A 23494-nucleotide genomic window follows, 5' to 3' on the forward strand; every position below is an offset into this window, starting at 1 on the left:
CTTTCAAAGCACTGATCAGACTTCTGCCCCACATCTTTTGCATATGCTGTTCTTTCGGCTTGTATTACTTTTACCCCAGCTCTCTGGCTGGCTAGCTGTCTCGTTTTCTTCAGGCATCTAATCTGTTGTCTTCTTACTAGAAGAAAATTCCTATTTACCACCCCTCTGCTCCTCAGAGCTCCCAGGACAGAATCAATATCTATTCTAAAATTGCAACTCTGTATCCTGAATAAGGATTTATTTGATGTATGTAAAGCCCAAAGTACTTTCAGGACCTCGTAGCTTGAAAGGCAAATCATTAAACTAGAGAGTACTGACCACAGTACGAATGAAATATTCTTAATCTTTTCCACTGTTACAACATACAGTGAGCATCCAATTAATAGGCAGTTATAATATATGACCCTAAGAATAAACATATGTGGACTGTTAATGAACTACTAGCTCACCAATTATTCCAAAGAAAAGATCATTTGTTCATTCCTGTTAGTCAGGTATTAAAAGTACCATTATGCTTGGTCCTGCATTAAAAATTGGGGTTAACAACATGAATTCAACATGGTCCTTGCCCTTAGAGAGTTTATAATCTGATGAGATACAGACAGGTAAAGTCCATTGCTAGAAATAAAAACAGTACTGTGAGCACAGCATGGAGATATATCTGATCTTGTTATGAAGAGAGCTCAGGGAAGCTTCCTTATGAAAGTGATACATAAACTGAATTTTAAAAGTATAAATAATAAGAAACTAGGTGAGCCACAGGACATAAAGAGATTATGTGTTTCACAACTCGGGTTCAGTGTATGTAAACATGTAGAAGCGAAGAGCAAATAGGAAATGCTGGTGGAATTTCAAGCAATTCAGTAGAACAAGAGCATAGGGAGGAGGATTGTTGACAGATGACAGCTTACCTGTATCAAGCTGATAATAATAATATTACATATAATTTTGTATTTCACCATAATGCCATGAAGTAGAGACTGTTCATATTCTCATTTTACAGATGAGGAAACCAAGACACAGAGAGAGATTCAGCCACTCGTTCAAAGTCACACATGCTTAGCAGTCTTCTTATGAAGCCATGATCTTAATCACTGCCCTATAGGTAGGCTGGTTAATTCTGCAAAGAACTTTGTATTGGCCTTTTTATATCTCCAGAACCAAAGAGTGCCTGGAATATTTTAAGTGGTTTAGTGTTTTACAAATGATGTATGACACTAAGAATAAGTGGTGAGATTGAAATCTTCCTCCAGGCTAAGTATGAGAATTAAGAGATTGTAAATTCCTACAAAAAAATCAAACAAACAAATAAAAAAAAACCTGATAAAATTTTTCATCTTAAGTGCATTTTTGTATTTCATCTGAAATATAACTCTGAACGGTATACAAAGGCCTATATAGATATACTTAGCCAGTGCCAGCTCTGTTTTTTTCTTTTTTTTCTTTTTTTTTTTTTTTTTTTTGAGACGGAGTCTTGCTCTGTCCACCAGGCTGGAGTGCAGTGGCGTGATCTCGGCTCACTGCAAGCTCCGCCTCCTGGGTTCACGCCATTCTCCTGCCTCAGCCTCCCTAGTAGCTGGGACTACAGGGCCCCGCCACCGCGCCGGGCTAATTTTTTGTATTTTTAGTAAAGACGGGGTTTCACCGTGGTCTCGATCTCCTGACCTTGTGATCCACCCTCCTCGGCCTCCCAAAGTGCTGGGATTACAGGCGTGAGCCACCGCGCCCGGCTTGCTCTGTTTTTTTCAATACCTTTGTTTCACTTATGCTGATATAAGATCTGGATTCTGCCAAAAAAAAATATATATATATATATATACGCACACACACACACACATATATACACATATACATATATACACACATACACACACACACACATATATATATATATATTTAAGTAACTCAATCACTGATGACCTCTAAGTTCAGTCAAAAGTGCCTAAATGCAAATATGTTAAGATTAGACATCCAGTGGTCTGGCACCATTCTCTGTTCAACTTCCAAGTATATGTGGAGTGATAAAAGTTTTTAAAGGAAGAGCCCTCTTACCCTGTTAAATAAAGAGAAAGCTTTGAAACAAACAAACCAAAAAATAAGAAATCAATTTTATAATTACAGCTTTCCAACTTTAAAGTCATCTCTAATTGGTAACCTCATATGCCTTACATTTAGTGAAATCATATTGTTTGGGTATATATAATTCAGAAATAAATAACTACACTTTTATTTCAGTTATTTTTATGTCAAATGTCCTTAAGGTTTACAAAATTTTTGGGGGGTGTGAAATAAGTCTAGAGACCATTTCATTATCAATGCATATAGAGATTATCTAATCTAATATACTGAGCCATTGGCATTTGATATCATTTAAATAGGTAGTATAATTAAAACATGTCTGTGTATCATGAAATACCTGCTTTTCATCAGCAGCACACAGGAATTTTGTTCATGGATAAAATACGCAGATTATGTGTTGGAAAGGTTTTCAATAGAGAAGCGTGATGTATTTTAATGTATTTTGCATTGCATTGTGATAAAACCAGAGCGTATTTTGTTTTCATATGATGGAGGAAAATTATTATTTAAATGGAAACAAAAAGAGAGGCTAATGTTACTGAGCACTTGCTATTTTTCTGACACTCTTATATACACTCTGTCTCCAGTTTGCCTCCTGGATGCTAGTCTAGAGAATCATTAATATTGTTATAAACAAATCCCTCCTGCTGTGGATTCTGGGGCATACTATTGTAGCAGGATGAGCTGCAGACAAAACTCTTCAGACACCGAATTAAAGATGGAAGAGGTTTTTAATTCCGCCGGGAGCATCGGCAGACTCGTGTCTTAAGAACCGAGCTCCCTGAAGAAGAAATACATGGCCTTTTTAAAGGCTTACAACTTTAAGGGATCCATGTAAAAGGGTCATGATAAATCAAGCAAGCGTGGAAAACGTGACGGGGGGCTACATGCATCAGCTAACAGAACAAAAAGTTTTACAGTGCTTTCTCATACAATGTCTGGAATTTACAGATAACACTAGTAGTTTTGGTCAGGGGTTAATATTATCATTATTATTTTAACCACCAGGGCCAGGTGGTGGTGCCAAGGTCGTCTAGCTATTTATCTTACTTCTGTTTCTTTCCAACTTTTTGCTTTCTCCCCCTTCTCCTGTCTTATAAACTAGGGAAAAGGGGAGACGGGGAAAACCCGGGAAAGACAGCAGGAGAAGTGGTGGTCTCATTCTATACTATGTGGAGCAGCCAGTTTAGGAAGCAATTTGCAAATCAATGCCTATCATTCAGAGTATACAGGTTGAGAATGCCTAATCCACAATGCTTGGACTAGAGTGTTTTCAATTTCACATTGTTTTGTATATTGGAATATTTGCATTTATACTTACCAGTTGAGCACCCTAATCTGAAAATCCCAAATCTAAAATGTTCCAATGAGCATTTCCTTTGAACATGAACTTTGAATGTCATGTTAGTGCTCAAAAATTTCAGATTTTGGATCATTTTGGATTTTGCGTTTTGAATTAGGGATGCTCAATCTGCATTTTATTGTTACTATTGACTTGGGGTTCATATTTAAACCATATCTCCAGATGGACAGTCATATGGCTTCTCATTGTATGAAGATGTACCCCATTCTCCACTATCATGTAGTCTACATTTAGGTGAGACCTCAAATGTGCCTTCCTGAAGTATTGTCAGTTTTACTGAACCATATGTATATATGGTTCATATATATACACATTCATATATATATGTATATATATATGAATGTTGAATAAACTTAGTAATTCTCTTCTTACAAGTGAAGAAAATAAAGTATATGACAGTAACTGTTAGAAGTCACGGCAATATTCAAATGGTATTAAGGTAATAATGACGCAAGAAATTTAAGGACAGTCAAATTTTTACTTTTGTTGGGGAACTAAAAATCCTACTAACAGAGTTTGTTCCACAAAACCTAGAAAAGAAAGAAATTAGTTTTATTATTAAATAAGCACATCTAGAATGCAATGCACATTGCAGACGGTCTATGAAAGACACTACAAAGACTAGACAGAATCACACAGATTTATACAATAAGGTAAAAAAAGAGTTATTAAAATTTATTTTATCTTCTTGATAGACCAATTGATGTGCCTTGTCTCTGGTGTACCTCAAGTAAGAACCTTCAGTTATTGTCAGAAGTATGTGTTTACAGGTTCAAGGGTCAGAAGGCTGGTGACCTTGCACTAGAAAATCAAAAGGTATGCTGATTATGTTTTCTAAGGGAAATTCAAAAGGAGTGGAGTAGGTTTGTTGCTTCCCTCCCCTTTAGTATACAAAGAAAACTTCATTGTTTTACATTTACACTTTAACCAGCAAACAATGCACTCTAAGATGCAAAAGGGAGATGTATGCTTAAAAGAAGACAAGTTAGAGCTCTCTCTGCAGCAGGAAATTTGATCCCTAATCCAAAACCACAAATTGAGTGAGTCAGACTGAACCAAATAGGAGAGTTAGTGGGGAAAGCTGAACTGTATTTAGACTGTGGTTCCAAACAGTCTTAAGCTTAAGCTAACCCTAAAACTGGATATTACCCGCTAAATTCCAAACTGAGTTTTGAGACCTTTCTGATTCAGAGAACAATTGATCTATCCTGTTGGGAAAAGAGACAAAAGAGCAAGAAAAAAAGGATCATTCAATGAAACTAATATTTTCCAGATTTTGTTGGACCACAACAACCATCTCTGAGACAATCTCTCTTCAGGAAAAGAATAGACAGAGCATGACAAAGAGAAAGAATGGTGGTTTGGGAGTAATCTAATTAGGACGGGGTTTTTAAACTTTTTGTGCACTCCAATGAAGCTTATGGACCCCTTATTAGAATAATTTTTTAAGTGCTTAAAATAAAATAAAGCACATAGGCTTAGAGAGGAAATCAATAATATTTAAAGACAGTTATTATAGTATATAAAAACTAAAATTAAAAATACACATTTTTTATGTGAGGATATATATGCTTCTTATCTAATGCATTAAATTAGAACTTCTAGTGAGAGGTCTAATAACTACTATAATTTTCAATAGTGATGAGCATATATGACATTTTAAGATATCTGAAACAATTATAATGCAGTATAAAAAATCTATAATTTCTACTGGTGATAAAGTCCCAGTTAACTTTTGCTATTCATGTGCTTTGTTACCTACATGTGTAATTAAGAGGAATGCTGAAATTCAGTTAGAAAAAAAAATTCAGTTAAGTCTAGAGAAAATATATACATTTTTCTTCTTCATCCAAATTTCTGGAACAAGGAGAAGAGCTCCTGAAATATAAGGGAAAGAAGATGGGCCACATTCTCTTTTTTAGAAATCTGAGGTGGAATAAGAGCCAATGGTACTAGTAGTCTTATTTCACCCCAGGCTTCTAGAAGATAAAGAGTTAAAGAAAAATAGAGAACCACATCCATCTTGACCTTCGACAGCCAGGCAGTGACCTCAATCATTGAGAAACACTGGAATTGACGTTATGGCTTCCTCTTCTTTGGGATGGAGTACTCTGCTCTTGATCCTTAGATAAAAATTAAGAGAAGAAAATAAAAGCCATGAGCTTCTTCTAGAGAGTGACAATGCTCAATGTAAGATCACTTAAATGTTTTCCTACCTCTGTCAAGGGGGTAGTTTGGCAAACCACTAAGAAAGTTTCTCTTGCTATTACTTCTAAGCTTTGTATCCTCCTGAGATTGATGAGGTTAGTTCATTTTCCTAAGGCCTTATAAAATCCTCATTATACTGCCAGCAGAAGATTCTGGAATAGATCAGGGCAGTTCCTTAATTCATTTTACCTAAACCCACACTATATTCCAGATCTAACAGACACTTACTGTTCCATTTCAAGTTTATATTTCCCTCTGTCCTAAGGCTACTCAGTCAGTAAAGACTGAAGCTGGAATTTAAACCTAAACCTTTCTTTTTTTCTCTCTCTTTTTCGAGATGGAGTCTCACTCTGTTGCCCAGGTTGGAGTGCAATGGCACAATCTCGACTCACTGCAACCTCTACCTCCTGGGTTCAAGCGATTCTCCTGCCTCAGCCTCCCGAGTAGCTAGGATTCTAGGCACCTGTCCCCATGCCCGACTAAGTTTTTTTTATTTTTAGTAGAGATGGAGTTTTGCCATGTTGGCCAGGCTGGTCTCGAGCTCCTGACCTCAAGTGATCCACCTGATTCTGCCTACAGTGCTAGGATTACAGGAATGAACCACCGTGCCCAACCTAAACGTAAACCTGATTCCAATGTGCTGTTTTATATTGTGTTCTACCACGCTATTCTAAATGGAAGGATTTTTTAAGCCTATGAGTTTTATACTCCATGTATTTAGTCAATAGCAAGATATTAATAATGTATATTTTGTCATTTTTCCTAATACAGCATATATTTATTGGAAGCCTATTATAAAAACAACAACTATGCTAGGCTCCAGAGGTACAAATAGTATGCAGAGAAGACATGGAAACTTTGATCTGATAGATCTTATAGACTAGAGATAGATATAGGCATTAATCAAATAGTCATACAAAATAAACACAAAATTACAAACTGTATTTACTGTCCTAAAAGTAATTGATGAAATGCTATATAATGGAGGCTTCTGAAAAAGTCTGGAAATTAGAGAAAACGTTCCCAAGAAAGCAACATTTTTGAGGCAATTTGGTAGAAGTTAACAAATTATTAAAGAGTGTTTTTCCCTTTAAAGTCATTTGAACTATTAGTTGCTTTAAGCAATTTCTTTAAATAGTAAAAGGTTTTCATCATTAAAAAGCAGTAAGACATCAACTATGTGATAAAAAGGTATTTTAGTTTCAAAAAGTGCCAATAATTCAAATCTTTTAAGAAATTATCTTCCCATACAGTTTCCTCAAAAGTTAGCTATTTCCAGGAACTTGAGGAAAGTGACAACAGCATGTGACTACTAATGGGTACTGAAATTATTTTGGGAGTGGAGGAAATGTTCTAAAATTAGAAAATGGTGTTAGTTTTAAAACTCGTGAATATGCTAAAAAGCATTCAACTGTACACTTTAAAACGGTGAATTTTATGTATGTAAATTATATTTCAGTTTTTTAAATTGAGGTACAAAATGAGTCACATAGTATCATACATCAACTGTCTATGCCCTCCAAAACTGTTACTAGTAGTAGAATTTGTATGTGGTGACATGGAAGATCTATTCAAGGATATAGCTATTCATAGGACTTTGGCATAGAATGACTCCTTCTCTAAGATCACACTCTCTGATGTAGAAAACAGCTCACAGAGCACTGAGGGATGAAGGTGATGGCTCCCTAGCCAGGAAAATCTAATGAATGAATCCAGGCAATCAGTGAGATGACAGATGTAGAAGCTTATATCCTACTAAGTTGAATTATTGAGTCATTAAAATGGTTTATAAGCCACTGATTATCACACTGGATATGTATTTTTTTTTTTTTTTTTTTTTAGTATTAAAAAGAAGTGTGAAATTTAAACAAAGTCAATTCACATGTAATGGAGCACTATTGAAGGCTTATCATTTAAGGCAGATAAACAAAATGAAGTACTTATTGTTATAGGGGAGACATAAAAAGAAGCATGAAGGGAATGGCTGGATAGTTAGATATTTTCACTAAGATCAAATTTTTGAACAAAAGAAGAAACAAACAATAGTATTTTAATTTTAAAGTCAATACTGGTACTAATAGCTGTCTGAATTCAAATTCATCTCACAGAGCTTAAGGGTTAGGAAAGCCTTCTCTTAAAAAATGCTCCATGGGAGATATAGCTTTCAGATATATTCTATACTAGGATTTATGATTTGTGACATTCAATCAGGCTATATCAATGCATAAATAATTTACTAGAAATATACTAGCAGTTTTGTAAGGTACAGCAGTTCTTTCAAACTGAAAGACCACATCTAGTAAATTATTGATTTAATATATCATATTGCTCTTTTGTGACCTGCAAGAAGTCATCACTTTTAAAAGTACCTAACTTGCTTTCTGTGAATAATTTATACATTATATGATAATTTTCATTATAGAGTATATTTGATAATAAATTATACATTAAACAAGTGAAGAGACAGATATGAAATTGCAAGTAGCTTAAGGCTACATAGCCTGTATTATAATGTCTCTAAGATACCTGCACATTCAAGTAGCATTTCTCCCACATACGTGTTTTGAAATTTCTTCTTCTAATTCACTCAGTGATAAGTTTCTCCTCCTCCTCCTCCTCCTCCTCCTTCTTCTTCTTTTTCTTCTTCCTCTCCTTCCTCTTCTTCTTCTTCTTCTTCTTCTTCTCTTCTTCTTCTTCTTCTTCTTCTTCTTCTTCTTCTTCTTCTTCTTCTTCTTCTTGTCTTGCTCCTTCATCCCACATACATACACCTGCTCAAAGTGGTATTTTCCGTGGATAATTAGATAAAGCCTGGTTGTGGTGTGATAGTCTGATTTCTCCAGAAATATCACATCTATCTACTGTATCAATGCAGACATAATTCAGGGGTATAACAAGAATATATGTAATATAGTTGGATCATGAACACATTTTACTCATACAAATCAAATTAAACAAATTAAGCCAAAAGAGAGTTTTTTTAAATTAAACAAATAGAAGAATAGAGAACAAGAAAAATAAGAAATTACACTGTATGGATAAAACTTCACTCACTAAATGAGCATATTCCTTAGACTGATAAGATATTAGCCTGTGTATTCGTCTGTTTGCATTACTATAGAGGAGTACCAGATACTGGGTAATTTATGAAGAAAACAGGTTTAATTGGCTCAAGTTCTGCAAGCTTTATAGGAAGTGTGGTCTGCCATGCTTCTAGTGAGGGTCTCAGAAGGCTTCCAATCACGGTGGAAGGTGAAGGGGGATTAGACACATCACATGGCAAGAGAGGAAGCAAAAGAGAGAGGGGGAAGGTGCCACACATTTTTAAACCGCAATAACTTGAGAGAGCTTACTCACTATCGCAAGGATAGCACCAAGCCATTCATGAGGGATCTGCCCCCATGACCCAAACACCTCCTACCTGGCCCCACCTCCAATATTGAGGATTACATTCCAACATGAAATTTGAAGTGGACAAACATCCAAACACTATCATTCTGCCCCTGGCCCCTCATAACTTATATCCTTCTCACATTGAAAAATACAATCATCCCCTGCCAATAGTTCTCAAAAGTCTTAAATCATTCCAGTATGAAGTCCAAAGTCATAAGTTCCATCTGAGACTCATGCCCTTCCACCTATGAGCCTATAAAATCAAAACAAGTTATTTACTCTCAAGATACAATAGTAATGCAGGTATTGGGTAAACATTCCCATTCCAAAAGTGATAAATTGGCCCAAAGAAAAGGCCAATAGTCTCCACACAAGTCTGAAGCCCAACAGAGCAATTGCTACATCTTAAAGTTTCAAAATAATCTTCTTTCACACCATGTCCCACATTCTTGTGTGAGGGGTGGACTCCCAAGGCCTTGGGCAGCCCCGCCTCTATGGCTTTGCAGTTTGCCACCCATGTGGCTGCTCTCAAACGTTGGAGTTGAGTGCTTGCAGCTTTTCTAGGCAAAGGTGCAAGCTGCTAGTGCCTCTGCCATTATAGAGTCTGGAGGGTGGTGGCCTGCTTCCCACAACTCCATGAGGTAGTGCCTTGGTGGGGACTTTGTGTGGGTTCTACAATCCCACATTTCCCCTTGGCATTGCACTAGTAGAGTTTCTCTGTAGGGCTCCAAACCTATAGCAGACTTCTGCCTGAGCACCCAGGATTTTCTATACATGATCTGACATCTAGGTAGAAGTTGACGAGCATCCTTCACACTTGCATTATGAGCATCTGCAGACCTAACACCATGGGAAAACTGCCAAGGATTATGGCTTGCACTTTACAGAGCTGTGGCCTGAGCTGTACCTGGACCCCTTTGAGCCAAGGCTGAAACCAGAGTGGCCGGAATGCAGGGAGCAGCCTCCCAAGGCAGGCAGCACGGCCATGGACCTGGTACGGGAAATCATTCTTTTTTCTAAGCCTCTGGGCCTGTGATGATAGGGGCTGCCTCAAAGATCTCTGAAATGCCTTCAAAGCCTCTTCCCCGTTGTCTTGGATATTAGCTCTTGGCTCCCTTTTACTCATTCTAATTTCCCTAGCAAGTGATTGCTCCACAAGCTTGTATCCCGCTTGTATCCCGCTCCTGAAAATGCTTTTTTTCTTCCCTGCCACATGGCTAGGCTGTGAATTTTTCCAACTTTTACACTCTACTTCCCTTCTAAATATAAGATCCAACTTTAAGTCATTTCTTTGCTCCTGTAGCTAATTGTAGTAATGTAGGCTGTTTTCTTCTCCATCACTTTGAAAGCCGTGAATCTCTGGCCAGCGACACCCCACCTGGGCCTCACTCGGCCACGCTGAGGTGTCCCAGCTTGCCTTTGTTATAGTTTGTACCCATGGTTGGTGGTTCCCTAGCTCTTGTACTGAACACAAGAAGGAGGATATCCTGTATGTTGAAGGGTGAGGAGGGTGAAGACGAATTTTATTCAGCAACAGAACAGCACTCAGTGGAGAGGGGGTGCAGGAGGTGGTCCCCCAATCTCACAGTCAGGCAGTTCTCTCCTCTTTGCATAGCTGGGTCTGGGACTTTTTATGGCCTCAGAATAGGGGAGGGGCAGGCTGTAGGTACTATTGGAAAAGGCAGCATTCAATTATTTAAAAGACATTATTTAGAAAGAATCAATTAGGAAAGGGCAGGTGAACAGGAACAGAAGTTCTCACTCTGGGTCGCAGGTTTCATCCAGGACCAGCAGTCTGGTCTTTCAGTCTTCAAGCTGATTTTGCTCTAAGGTGGGGTTTCACCACGGACCCATTCCTGTCTTTCTGGGCATTTGGCTGCCTCCTGACACTCTCAGTAGGTTGTTAGAAGTAGCCAGGCCACCTGTTGAATGGTTTGCTGCTTAGAAATTTCTTCTGCCAGATACCCAAAGATATCACTCTTAACTTTAAGTTTGTATAGATCTCTAAGACATGTACGAGGACGTGAACACAATGCAGCTAAATTCTTTGCTAGAGAATAATACAGGTGACCTTTGCTCCAATTCCCACTGACTTCCTCATTTCCATCTGAGACCTCATCAACTTAGACTTCACTGTCCATATTTCTATCAGCATTTTTGTCACAACCATTTAAGTAGTCTCTAAGAAGCTCCAAATTTTTTCTTATCTTTCTATCTTCTGAGGTCTCCAAACTCTTCCAACCTCTACCCATTACCCATTTCTAAAGCCATTTCTACATTTCCATGTATCTTTATAGTAGAACCCCACTCCTTGTGTATTAGTTTGTTTTCACGCTGCTGATAAAGACGTACCCAAGACTGGGCAATTTACAAAGGAAAGAGGTTTATCGGACTTACGGTTCCACATGACTGGGGAGGCCTCATGATCATGGTGGAAGGTAAGGAGGAACAAGTCACATTTTACGTGGATGGCTGCAGGTAAAGAGAGAGAGCTGGTGCAGGGGAATGTCTCTTTTTGAAATCATCAGATCTCGTGAGACTTATTCCCTATCACGAGAACAGCACAGGAAAGACTTGACCCCATGATTCAGTTACCTCCCACCAGGTTCTTTTTACACCATGTGGGAATTCAGGATGAGATTTGAGTGGGGACACAGCCAAACCATGTCACCTTGATATGAATTTTTCTAGTCCAATTTTGCTCTCAATTTGTTAGTCTGTGTGTATTACTACAAAGGAATATTCAAGACTAGGTTATTTATGAAGAAAAGAGATTTAATTGGCTCTTGGATTTTCGGGATGTACAAACAGTGTGGTTTCACCATCTGCTTCTGGTGAGGGACTCAGAAAGCTTGCAGTCGTGGCAGAAGGCAAAGGGGGAGCAGACATGTTACATGGCAAGATAGGAAGTGAGAGAGAGAATGAGGAGGTGCCATATACCTTTAAACAACCAGATCTAAGGAGAACTCACTCACTATTGCTAGTACAGGACCAAGACATTCATGAGGGATCTGTCCCCATGATCCAAAGACTTCCCATCAGACCCCACCTCCAACATTGGGGGTTACATTTCAATACGAAATTTGGGGGGCACCAACATTCAAACTATATCAGCATGGATTTGCTACTATGGGTTTGGTATTAGACCTGGGTTTGCTATTCCCTCAATAAAAACCAGAATCCATATAGCAGTCGTATTATAAACATCTTACCATTGGATACATTTCTAAAGTTTAAGATACATATCTTTCATATAGTATTGCCCCCAAATGTAAAGCACAGTAATCAAGCAAAGAACAAGCAAAAATTTCAATCGCAGAAAGAAAAAAAAAAAGGCTTATATGGATTTATTGAAAGAGGGTGTATCTGGGTTCTGTACTAAATTTAAGTGATTTTTTCTGGGATAATTTCAACCAAATGAAATGTTTATGTTATATGCTGACTATGGAACACTACTTTATAGTAGCCTGGTCTTGCAGGTATAGTTCATTTAATCATCCAACAGACATTTATGGAGAACCTAATATGTACAGACCCTGTCCTGAGAAGAAGAGAGAGAAGAGAAACATGATAAGACTTATGTTTTAGAAAAAGTGCTACCAGTGGTATGAACTTGTGGTGATGAGTGGAGCTGATAGTCAAAGAGCACATGCAGAAATTGATGGGAGTCTGGACTGTGACAGTTACAGAGGCAGAGAAGCTAGAGAAGCTGATAAATCACATAAGGTTATGAGCAACAAACTGATTCTTTGTTGGACCCCAAGAGTCAGGGAGAGCAAATCTAGAATAATGGCATTTTATAAGTAGGCTAAGTTTGACATTTTCAATCTCTAACTTATTGGGCTCTATAGGTATACATAAGACACAGTTCTTTGGTGTGGCAAAATTACAATTAATTGTTATCAATTACATAAACATTAAAATTATTACCAAAAGAAAACACATTTTAGAATCATCACTTTGGCCTTTTGTCAAGTATGTTCTGAAGGAGGCAGGTCCTGTAAGATATTACATGTAAAAAAGTTTTCCATGATCAAATAAGTTTGCAAGAAAGAGCATGATATTCCCTAAACCTTACTAAAGTCTCAAGTCCTTCACTCATGTGTTTCCCACACTCACTTAATCATAGAACCATATCTTCTTAAATTCAAATGTTCTACAAACATACTATTAAAAATATAGATTTAGGCTGGGCGCAGTGGCTCACGCCTATAATCCCAGCACTTTAGGAGGCCAAGATGGATGGATCACCTGAAATCAGGAGTTCAAGACCAGCCTGGTCAACATGGTAAAATGCCATCTCTACTAATAATACAAAAATTAGCTGGGCATGGTGGTGCATGGCTGTAATCCCAGCTACTCTGTAGGCTGAGGTAGGAGAATCTCTTGAACCTGGGAGGTGGAGGTTGAAGCTAGCCGAGATGGAGCCATTGCACTCCATCCTGGGAAACAAAAGCAAAACTTGTTCTCAAGAAATAAAAATAAAAATAAATTAAAAAATAAAAATATGGATTTATTAACTACATAAGCTATAATCAGGAACAGATGGGTTCTTATGTTTACTGCATTACAAGGAATATAGGCTGTTTAGAGAAATAACAGCCAATTTGACAAAAAGTCCACAGGTATATGTGACATATGTCCAATAGCAAAAATAAGAATAGAATCCAAAGGTCTGACATGCTTTTATCTTCAACTGATTAAGAGCCAGAAAGATAAAAGCTGCCCTTTTCTCGATTAGTCAATAAGATGACATTAAAACAGGAAGTAAGAATATAAAAAGCTTCCGGAGACCAATATTAGGAGAATCTGTGAAGTTGGCCTGGCTTAATTATTATTCCATTTATATTTTATGAATATTAGGTTAGTGAAAAAGTAATTGCAGTTTTTGCCATTAAAAGTAATTCCCAAAACCACAATCACTTTTGCACCAACCTAATATAAAACAGATTACAATAGATGTGTATCTCAGAGCATAATTATTTTTCCCTTATTTATAATAATAACCACTGCATAATTATTATCACTCACTATAATATTCTGTTATTGACTATAAATTAGGCCACGCTGTAGGCACTCATCAAAATAAACAGAAAATTATGGTTACAAGTACAAATAACAGAATCTAATATAATACTACCATGTGATTAAATTTTAACCTTATAATATATTTGTAATTTAAAAGAACCTTCATATTTCTAAGTATGATTTTTAATAAAAGCTGTCCTAAATGTCAGTTATACAAAATAAAATATATAAAACAAATCCTGGCTGTCAGACACATGTTAATATAGGATGGTACAATGTTCATGACTAAGTCACAGAACTGAACTTGAGTTAGAATTTTCCATTTCTATTCATACTTTCCAAATATAAAAATAAGAGTTTAATAGTTTTTGTCATGTTCATTCAAAGTATTGTAATTTTAATTCTGGAACACCTTAAAATCAGAAAGAAGATTAACATAAGACATACTGCCCATTCTTGAATGATTCTCTCATCAGTAGCATTATCAGTTGAATAAAGTTATCAGTACTGAAATAAGAATAACACCTGACTGCTCTAATCTCAAACAATAATGAGTGATGAAAGGGATGCATCTTTGGTTATTATAATCACTGTCAATTTCTTGCTTTTTTTAGAGAATTCTAATTTTAGTGTGTTTCATTCTAAGTATTTATTACCTTTTTATAGAATGTTAAGGAAAAAAGGCAGAATATTCATTAGTCACTCAACTCAATACAACATCCTTTTTGTGTTGTGTGTGTGTGTTTTTTAAATATACTGTATTGCTCTATTTTAAAACTTTGACCAATAATTAATCACAAGTTTTTACTTTTTCAAACTGTCATAACTCTTCTGGAGGTACCTAATTCATCACTGCATGCAGTGCACTTTAAAAGGAAAATCAGACATTAACTTCTATAAATTCCCAGTATAAAAGCTACACCTATCTATTTCTAATCTCCTTTTCTCAAGTCACAGAGATAAACCACTACTGATATCTAATGGGAATCACTGCACTTTTGTTCTTGATCTTATTTCTAGGTCAATGCTCCTGATTTTCCTTGTGTAATAATTCCTTCCTCCCTATTAAATCAACAAAGAACACTCATTCAACTTTGCATCTGCAAACTACTTAATATGTTTCCCTCCCATTTGTATTCATAATTCTGGTTACTTTTGTATTTGTTTATATACCATTTGTTCTTCATCCAACTGTAATCTCTAGCTTCCCCTACTTGCCCCCACCCCACTCTAGTTCAGGGGTTGGCAAACTTCTTCTGTAAAGGACCAGATACTATTTTGGGCTTTGCTGGCCACATATATCTTTGAAATATTCTTCTGTAGTTTTTGTTTTGTTTGTAACTCTTTAAAAATGTAAAAAACTTTCTTGGTCCATAGTCTGGCCTGCTGACTATAACTTGCAGCGAGCTGCTCTAGTTGAAACTACTCTATTAATAGCACCAGAAAAACTCCTTTTGGTGTTTGAGGGGAGTAATAAATTATACTCTGTCCTTACTGCAAAACTTCAAAGGAAATCAAACTATCAGCTTTAATACTGGTAAAATATGAGGGGCAGTGACAGCGGACTTCCTACTAGCTGTCTGTAACAGGCACAGCCCTACCCTCAGAAGGCACCCTGAAAAACCTACAGTGTAGGAGAGCATACCAGACAGTGTGCTCTGCAAGAAGAATGGCTCCTAATCTGAAGAAAGGTACTCAAAGGGTGAAGGAGCAGGGCCAGCTTGCAAGGTGTTTAAAAAGAAAAATAAATCCCTCTTCATGCACACTCTAGACCTGGGGCAGAAAATCTCCAGTCTTACACTCCAGATTGCCAAGTCAACCCAGACTTCAGACTTCTTTTTCATTTATTAATCACTTTGCAATATTTACCTCTTTGAACACTTGCTTTTTACTGAAACTCTTCTCCCTTGGCCCCCAGGAGAACAATTTCTCTGGAGTCAGCCACTCTTTATCTGATTTTAAACCTTTGGTGTTTTCCAGAACCTCCTCTTTGCCCATCTTTTCTCATTCTGCATGCTTTTCAGAGTGATCTTATTCACTTAAAGAATATCAGTTACCAACCATATGCTTTCTATACTAAATCTCCATTTAGCTCAGGTCTCTCTTGAGTTCTAGAACTATGAATCCTAATGCATCCCCTATCTTGTGAATAACCCCCATCTACAGTTTATCAGAAACATTAATTTCACCCTCATCTTTTCTTTTTTTTTTTCTTTTTTTTTAACATACCACATTGGGCCTGAGGTAGCCAATAAGTCTGCCTCAAGGCACCATCAATAACTCCTCTGATTTCAAGGTAAATTATATATGCAGATAAAGATTGATGAGAAAGTAGAATACTTAGATGAGTGGGTGAATGTGTTTGTACAGCCATTCATGTCTCACACATAGTGTTGAATCTGAGTAGAATTTCAAAGCCTGTCAGCAAGTAATACAATTTCCCACTTGCGTATGTAATTTATCATTATTATAAAAAAGATAATCAATTTCACACTCTTATCACAAATGAAAGCTAGGCCACCATTATTGTATTTCTAGATAACACCATTACAACATTATTATATTATACTTTGTTTCTGAGAAGAGGAAATTGGAATACTTATAAAATTTTGTTTATACACTTTTTTATTTTTTAAATATTTAACACTAGAAGATCTTATTAAAAGTTGCAAATAAATTATACACCTTAAATTCCAGTAGCCATATATTTTTATTTGAAGAAGATAACCATGGTATGAATTTTTTTAAACTTTTTTCTAAAAATCATATTTTCACTATTTTTTCCTAGCACCCTGTGGAAGTCGTTCAACAGGTTCAGAAGGCACTGTTCTATCACCAAACTATCCAAAAAATTACAGTGTGGGACATAATTGTGTTTATTCTATAGCAGTTCCAAAGGAGTTTGGTAAGTAAGATTCGACTTATTATGTAGTATTTCATCCAGACATGCTTTATTTTTCACTACATGCTATTCAAAATTTTTAAATGAAAATACCTACTATCCATAAAGTATCTTACTTTGCAATTCTTTTTAGATGGTGGTTTTGTAATAATACAATTTTGAGGTCATCTTACTCAATCTGAATTTACAGTCAAGTACACAGGTGAACAACAATACAAAAATGAAAACAGGATTGTTTTTAATTTTTAAAAATGAGTATATCAGTAACCTTGCAAGTGCCTTCATATTGGAATTTTATAAACTGGGAAATTACTGGAGCATACAGCCAAGGCTGCTCTGTAAAATATGTATTAAGTAAAATATTGAACTATTACAATAGTAATAAAAGTATTTACAAAACAATCATATCAATTTTATAGTTTATTAACACATTTCCAGAAAGAAGAGCTTTTGGTTTTAAGCATCTAGTTTCAGGGACAGCAATAAATACAAAAAGACAGCAAAGGACATTTCAGCTCATCTTGTCAACCTGACAGTCTGTTCTGCATCGGCACTAAGAAGACAATGTGTCCTTTGCTGCCTTCACATCTTTCTGATCACACGTCTTAGAAGTCACTTATCTGGCTTCTAAAGGTTTTGGTTCTGAGATCTAGATGGATCTAACCCAGATTAAGCTCTGTTCATGGATGGATAGGCAAGGGAAATTTAGAGAGCAGTAAAGTTCATAGACTTCTACAATTTAGATTTACAGCGTTGTGTTACATAGTAAAGGATTTGTTATAGCTATAAGGAATGTCTGGGTCTGGATGACTCAGTATTTCAGCAGAAGGACATGGATTTTATCATTAGAGATAGCTGGATAACATCTTGACTTAACATTTCTGCTACTGAGATATAAAATAAGCTGATGCTTCCAGTCCAATTTCTTATAACCAGATACCTATATATCCTCCTTTTCATCCTTCTGAAACAAGTCCAAGATCTTCAACTTACTTGAGAGCACTGTCATCAGAAATGAAGTACTAAACTTTTTATTTTAACATTTAAATAGAGTGATGATGCCAGCATTAGCAAAGTGTATATTTTTGTACTCTACAAAGTATTTCTTTCCCCTAGCATATCAATCGGTTGAATCAAAGGTGAGCTCTTTGATAGTAAAGAGAATGACAGTTTAGAAAGAAAAATATCATTCCCTTAATTGTGTTTATTTTTTGCCTTTTGAGTCCTTCCTTTGCTAGAGAATTTTATGCTCCCCAGATGCAAAAAAATGTTACATGGTTGCTGACAGAATCCTAACAATTATTATCTAGAAAACTTCATGGCTCTCTGAGTCCTCTTTGGAAGTCACTATTTATCCTATTATTCTTGGGATGCCATGTGGCCAAAGGAATGAGAAAGAGGAAAATTAGCCATTTAGTGTCCTGACAAATAGACATGCTGGTCACCTTGGAGATGTATTACTGTAGCCTATGTATGCTCAAAAAGAGAAAGAAAAAGTACTAATTGAAATAAAAGTAAATTAACAGATTCCTAAAGAATGAAATCTATATTTTTGTAGGGTTAATATAAGTTGAATTTAATCCTCTTAATATTAAAAAAACTGCTATGTTGAGCCAATAATAGTTGGTTTTTAAAACTATTTTTCAAATGAATCTTCTTGTTTTTTGTGGACAAAACAAAGTGTGCTTTGATTTATTAGTAAAAAACTAATTTTATTTTACAAATGTTGCATCATTCTTCATTTTAAGTTACATATATATTTAAGCACCTGTATTCTAATTTCAGCCTTGTCACATGTTAACTATCTGCCTTTGGACAAGTTACATAATCTCTTTGAGACTGCCTCTTTATTTATAAATTTGGTATCATTTTGCTTATAGATTAGAGATGTGAGCAGTAAATGAGAGAGATATATACACATGTAAAGTATGTCTAACATACTTCATGCTTAATATCATTAGGTTAACAAATGCCAGCTTTCAAGTCAGATTTCTGGGTTCAGGCTCATCTTAACTTACTTGCTATTTTCACTGGACAAGTCACATTGTCAGCCTGAACCTTACACATCTCTAAAGTAGCAATGGTAAATACACCTTATATGGTTATTTTATAATAATTTGATGTATATGAGTGATTGGCATAATAACATAGTAAGTCATATGCATACACAAGTACACATATACACCTTCTTCTTTATGTTCACATTCATACAAAACATCCCCTGTCTCCTCTTCTACCCCCGAAAAAGGTTAAATTAAATGACCTACATTATTGGATTGAACTAAGATCTTAAAAATAGCATTTTTAAAATAAAACAACTATTTATGTTATTTAGTTAAAGCATGAAAACAAATATTTTGGGTTTTATATCCCAGTGGCTGTTCAATCATCTGATGATCCCTTACAATTTTCTGGGAGTAGGATAGTGGAAGTAAATAAATACTGACTCTTGACTTCTTCCTATTACCTTCCTATTACCTTCCTTTACCTCTTTGTTGAGAGATGGTCAAGCAGCAGTTACTGGATCTCTACAAATCAGATTTCTATTTTGCTTCGGCTTCCTCTCATTCTCACTTTGCCATAATTTTTTTCTGTTGCCACATTGAGCTATATTTATTACTTTTCATCACATATCACTTCCCACATTTTTTTCTTTTACTGTCATTTATCTCAAATTATAATAATTCCTTCTTCTATACCTTTTATATGCAGATGCTCTTAGAACATGACTTTTACATCGTTTAGCACAGGGGTTCCTCACCCCTGGGTCATGGACTGGTACTGGTCCTTGGCCTGTTAGGAACTGGCCCGCACAGCAGGAAGTGAGTGGCAGGTGAGCTATCATTACTGCCTGAGCTCCACCTCCTGTCAGATAAGCTGTGGCATTCGATTCCCATAGGAGTGCAAACCCTTTTGTGAACTGTGCATGTGAGGGATCTAGGTTGTGCACTCCTTATCAGAACCTAACTAATGCCTGATGATCTGAAGTGGATCACTGAAACCATCCCATGGAAAGATTGTCTTTCACAAAACCTGTCCCTCATGCCAAAAAGGTTGGGAACCACTGATTTAGCACAATGTCTGTCAAATACACTCAGTGCATTCATTGGATTGCATTTTACATAGGGGTTAAGGCTCTAACATCCTTATGTAAAAAGAAAATAACATATAACCAACATTACACATGAAAATAAATTAAATCACCCACGAAAGATCATCTACATGACTTTACATATGCCTATTGTCTCTGAAATAGTCTAACAGAACATTTTTAGTCCTTCAAGATAAGAAGAGATAACAGATTTTTTCAGATAATTCCAGATGAGCTACTTGTGTTTCTTACAGGCCATGTGATACCAAATTACTTTTTTTTTTTTTTTTGCCTGGTGTAGAATTAAATGCCTATAAGTTATTTTTGCCATTACTTTTAATGGCAAAAACCACAATTACTTTTACACCAACCTAATAAATATATGCATATTACTCTGCTTTACTGGTTGATTGAGTAAATACTCTTTGTCAGTCAATTGCCATCTTTTAGTTTTTATAAATAAGACAAATGTCAATTCATAATGTTTTCATGAGCATCACTAAATTTCATTTGAATTCAGGTATTGGGGTCAGATTTTGGCAATATTCATCCTGCAGGATTCTACTTGTTTTATTATTCTTAGAAAAATAACAGTTATGGATCAATTGGATATCATTAATTAATATTTTACTCCCCTTATTCTACATATAAGACTAATTACATTGGCTTTTTGGATTTAAAAAATCCTACTTATCTATCAATAAAATATATTTAATTTTTCTTCATTTTTCAATGTTTAATCACCAGTTGCTTTTTCTTGTGGTTTAGTTGCTTAAGACTTTATGAATTATATTTAAGTGTCAGAAACATGGAAGACCAATTTTATTTTACTTTTCATTTGGTATAGATAACATGCTTTAGAATGTAAGAGAACTGTTAACATTGTCAGAGGGAAATTTTTTTATTAATATGTATTATACTTATACCTAGAGTATAGGAGTCCAAATAAGATTTCAGGGAGGGAGGAATTAGTAAAATTTGGGAATAAATGTGTGGATTTCTATCTCAACAATCCTGGCTGAGAAGAAACATAAATAAATAGGATGACAGTCAAAGTAGAGTGTAAATCGGCAGATAATGTTTGGTTTTGTTTATTTTCTCTTACTCCAGCAGATACTGGGGTACTTAAAGCCCAAAGAGAAAGACACAGTAGAGAAGACAAAGCTGAAGATATGAGGTGTATCAACTGGTTAAAAAAAAAAAAAAATTCAGGCAATTGGAGGAGATGAAATTTTAAAAACAGAGGGAAGACCTCCTTATAATTCAGAAGAAATAATTTGCAATTAGCAACATGATATCTGGATTAATTTCACATGAAATATTGAAATAGTCACATGAAATATTGTTGGAATTATCATTCCTTCCTATTCTCCCACCTCCATCTCTCTTCAATCATCCTCTTCTTACTTTCTAGGAATTATGTGTAACAGAGGACATATTCGTGTCCTGAGGCTACTATAACAAAGTACCACAGGCTTAGTGGCTTAATTTTATTCTCTCACAGTCCAGAGGCTGGATGCCTAAAATCAACGTGTCAGTAATGCCACACTTCCTCTGTCGGCTCTAGAGAAGCATTCTTCATTGCTTCTTCCTAGTTTCTGGTGACTCCCAGCAAGCCTTGAGGTTCCTGGGCTTATAACTGACTTACTCCAATCTCTGACTCCCTCTTTACAAGACTGTTTCTCCTATCTGTCTGTTTCTGTGTATCTCTCTGTTTTCTCTTGTTCTTATAATGACACCACTTATTGGATTTAGGGCCCGCTCTACTCTAATATGATATCATCTTGATCCTTAACTAATTACGTCTGCAAAAACCCTGTTTCTAGGTATGGTGACATTCTGGACTTCTTGGTGAACATAAATTTTGGAGAACACTATTCAATCCACTATAAAGGGCAAACTACATATCTATATCTGTATCTATACACACACATATATATATATAATTTTACGTGGAAAATCTTAATATAAGTTGCAGTATAAAGCATGCATCAGCTGTGTGGACTGCAAACTGACATTCAGATTTCTTGGAAAATTCCAACATGTAAAACATCCTGAGGATATCCAGTGTAGTCGATGGTGACTTAATTTTGTGTTTAGCATTCCAGATAGCTCTACCTCCTAGAAGACACACCCTGAAGGCATATTTATTAGTGTACAGAGCTTATTCTTTCCCAAGACTAGTTTTCACACTTGGTATGTTCAAAGTGGGCATAAAAACCTTACATCTGCCCCAGTAATCTACCTTCTCACCTATCTTTTATTATTGGCACAATCTCTTGGTTGTATAAGTTTCAAATTTATGAATCCCTATATCATCCGAAGTACTTGTCAATCTAGTCTCCTGTGTGCAAATGGTATACAGAGTTACCAAACCCTTTTGCATATTGCTGTAGGAGAGGCTTTTTAAAAAAGTAGCTGCCACTACCTTGAACTTTTTTCCTACTTAAATGTATTTTGTTTGTTTCTTATTCACGACCACTATCTTTCCTATTTCTCATTGAAGTATTTTTCTTCCAGTTAACCTAGAAACATCTTTCCTTAGGATATTGCTCACATTATAAGATTATAATTTTAAAAAACAAATAATTTTGTTATAGTACTATGTTAAAAACAGTGATAAGTAGCAACTATTTCATTAATTCTTATTATATTCACTAAATGTATTTTATTTTGGTCTGATAGACTTGGGTAATTACATAGTGTTTAATAAGTGTGATTTGTTTTTGCAATATCATATCTTTTACATTTCTGCATGAATTGTTAACCTGTAAAAGGTAATCTGAGAATTTAGGTCTTCTAGTAATTTAGAAGAAAAAAGTAAAACAATGGATTGAAAATAAGATGCATACATACTATCTCTAAATGTATACATATATGTTTTTCCGTTGGACATCTGAACTTTTAAATACATACTAATGCAGTTTTGACTTGCATATGAAAAATTAAGTAACTATTCTCATCTTTCATGTTAAAAATAATAGCAGTTCATTTTGTGTATATTTTTCCTTAAAATTCACACATATATTTGACCATTTGCTCTTTGATCTTATGTCTGTGAGTTTTTTTTAACTATTCAGCAACACAGTCTATGTTGTGGTTACCTCTCTTTATGCTTAATTCAATCATTTATTGCCACTAATTTTCTCCATATTTTAGCGAAAGATTGCTTTTAGATTACCTTTGTTTGCTCGTTCAATCAGTAAACCATTTTATTGGCATTTTAGCTTTCCCAGTATGACATTTTCCATAATGAATGAATACTTAAGAAGATCAATAAAGGCTTTTATGTATTTTTTACTTAAAGTATATGACACTTCACTTTTTAACAGTACAATTGCATCAAAACCAACTATTACTCTTTTCTAAATACTGAATTTATCTAACAATGACAAATATTCACAATATATGTGTTTATTCAAAAGCTGTGTTT

General features: G+C 35.6%; 1 protein-coding gene across 1 annotated transcript in view; it reads left to right on the forward strand.

The window, feature by feature from the left end:
• LOC117079070 (CUB and sushi domain-containing protein 3-like) overlaps positions 1-21290 on the forward strand; it is a 230638-nt gene extending 209348 nt beyond the window's left edge. The window contains exons 16-17 of the mRNA XM_033202697.1: positions 16857-16973; positions 21172-21290. Of these exons, the coding sequence (XP_033058588.1) occupies positions 16857-16973; positions 21172-21290 (236 nt within the window). The remainder of the gene's footprint in view (positions 1-16856; positions 16974-21171) is intronic.
• Positions 21291-23494: the final 2204 nt, after the last annotated feature.

Source organism: Trachypithecus francoisi, unplaced genomic scaffold, assembly GCF_009764315.1.
Source record: "Trachypithecus francoisi isolate TF-2019V2 unplaced genomic scaffold, Tfra_2.0 Lachesis_group7, whole genome shotgun sequence".
Taxonomy (NCBI): Eukaryota; Metazoa; Chordata; class Mammalia; order Primates; family Cercopithecidae; genus Trachypithecus; species Trachypithecus francoisi.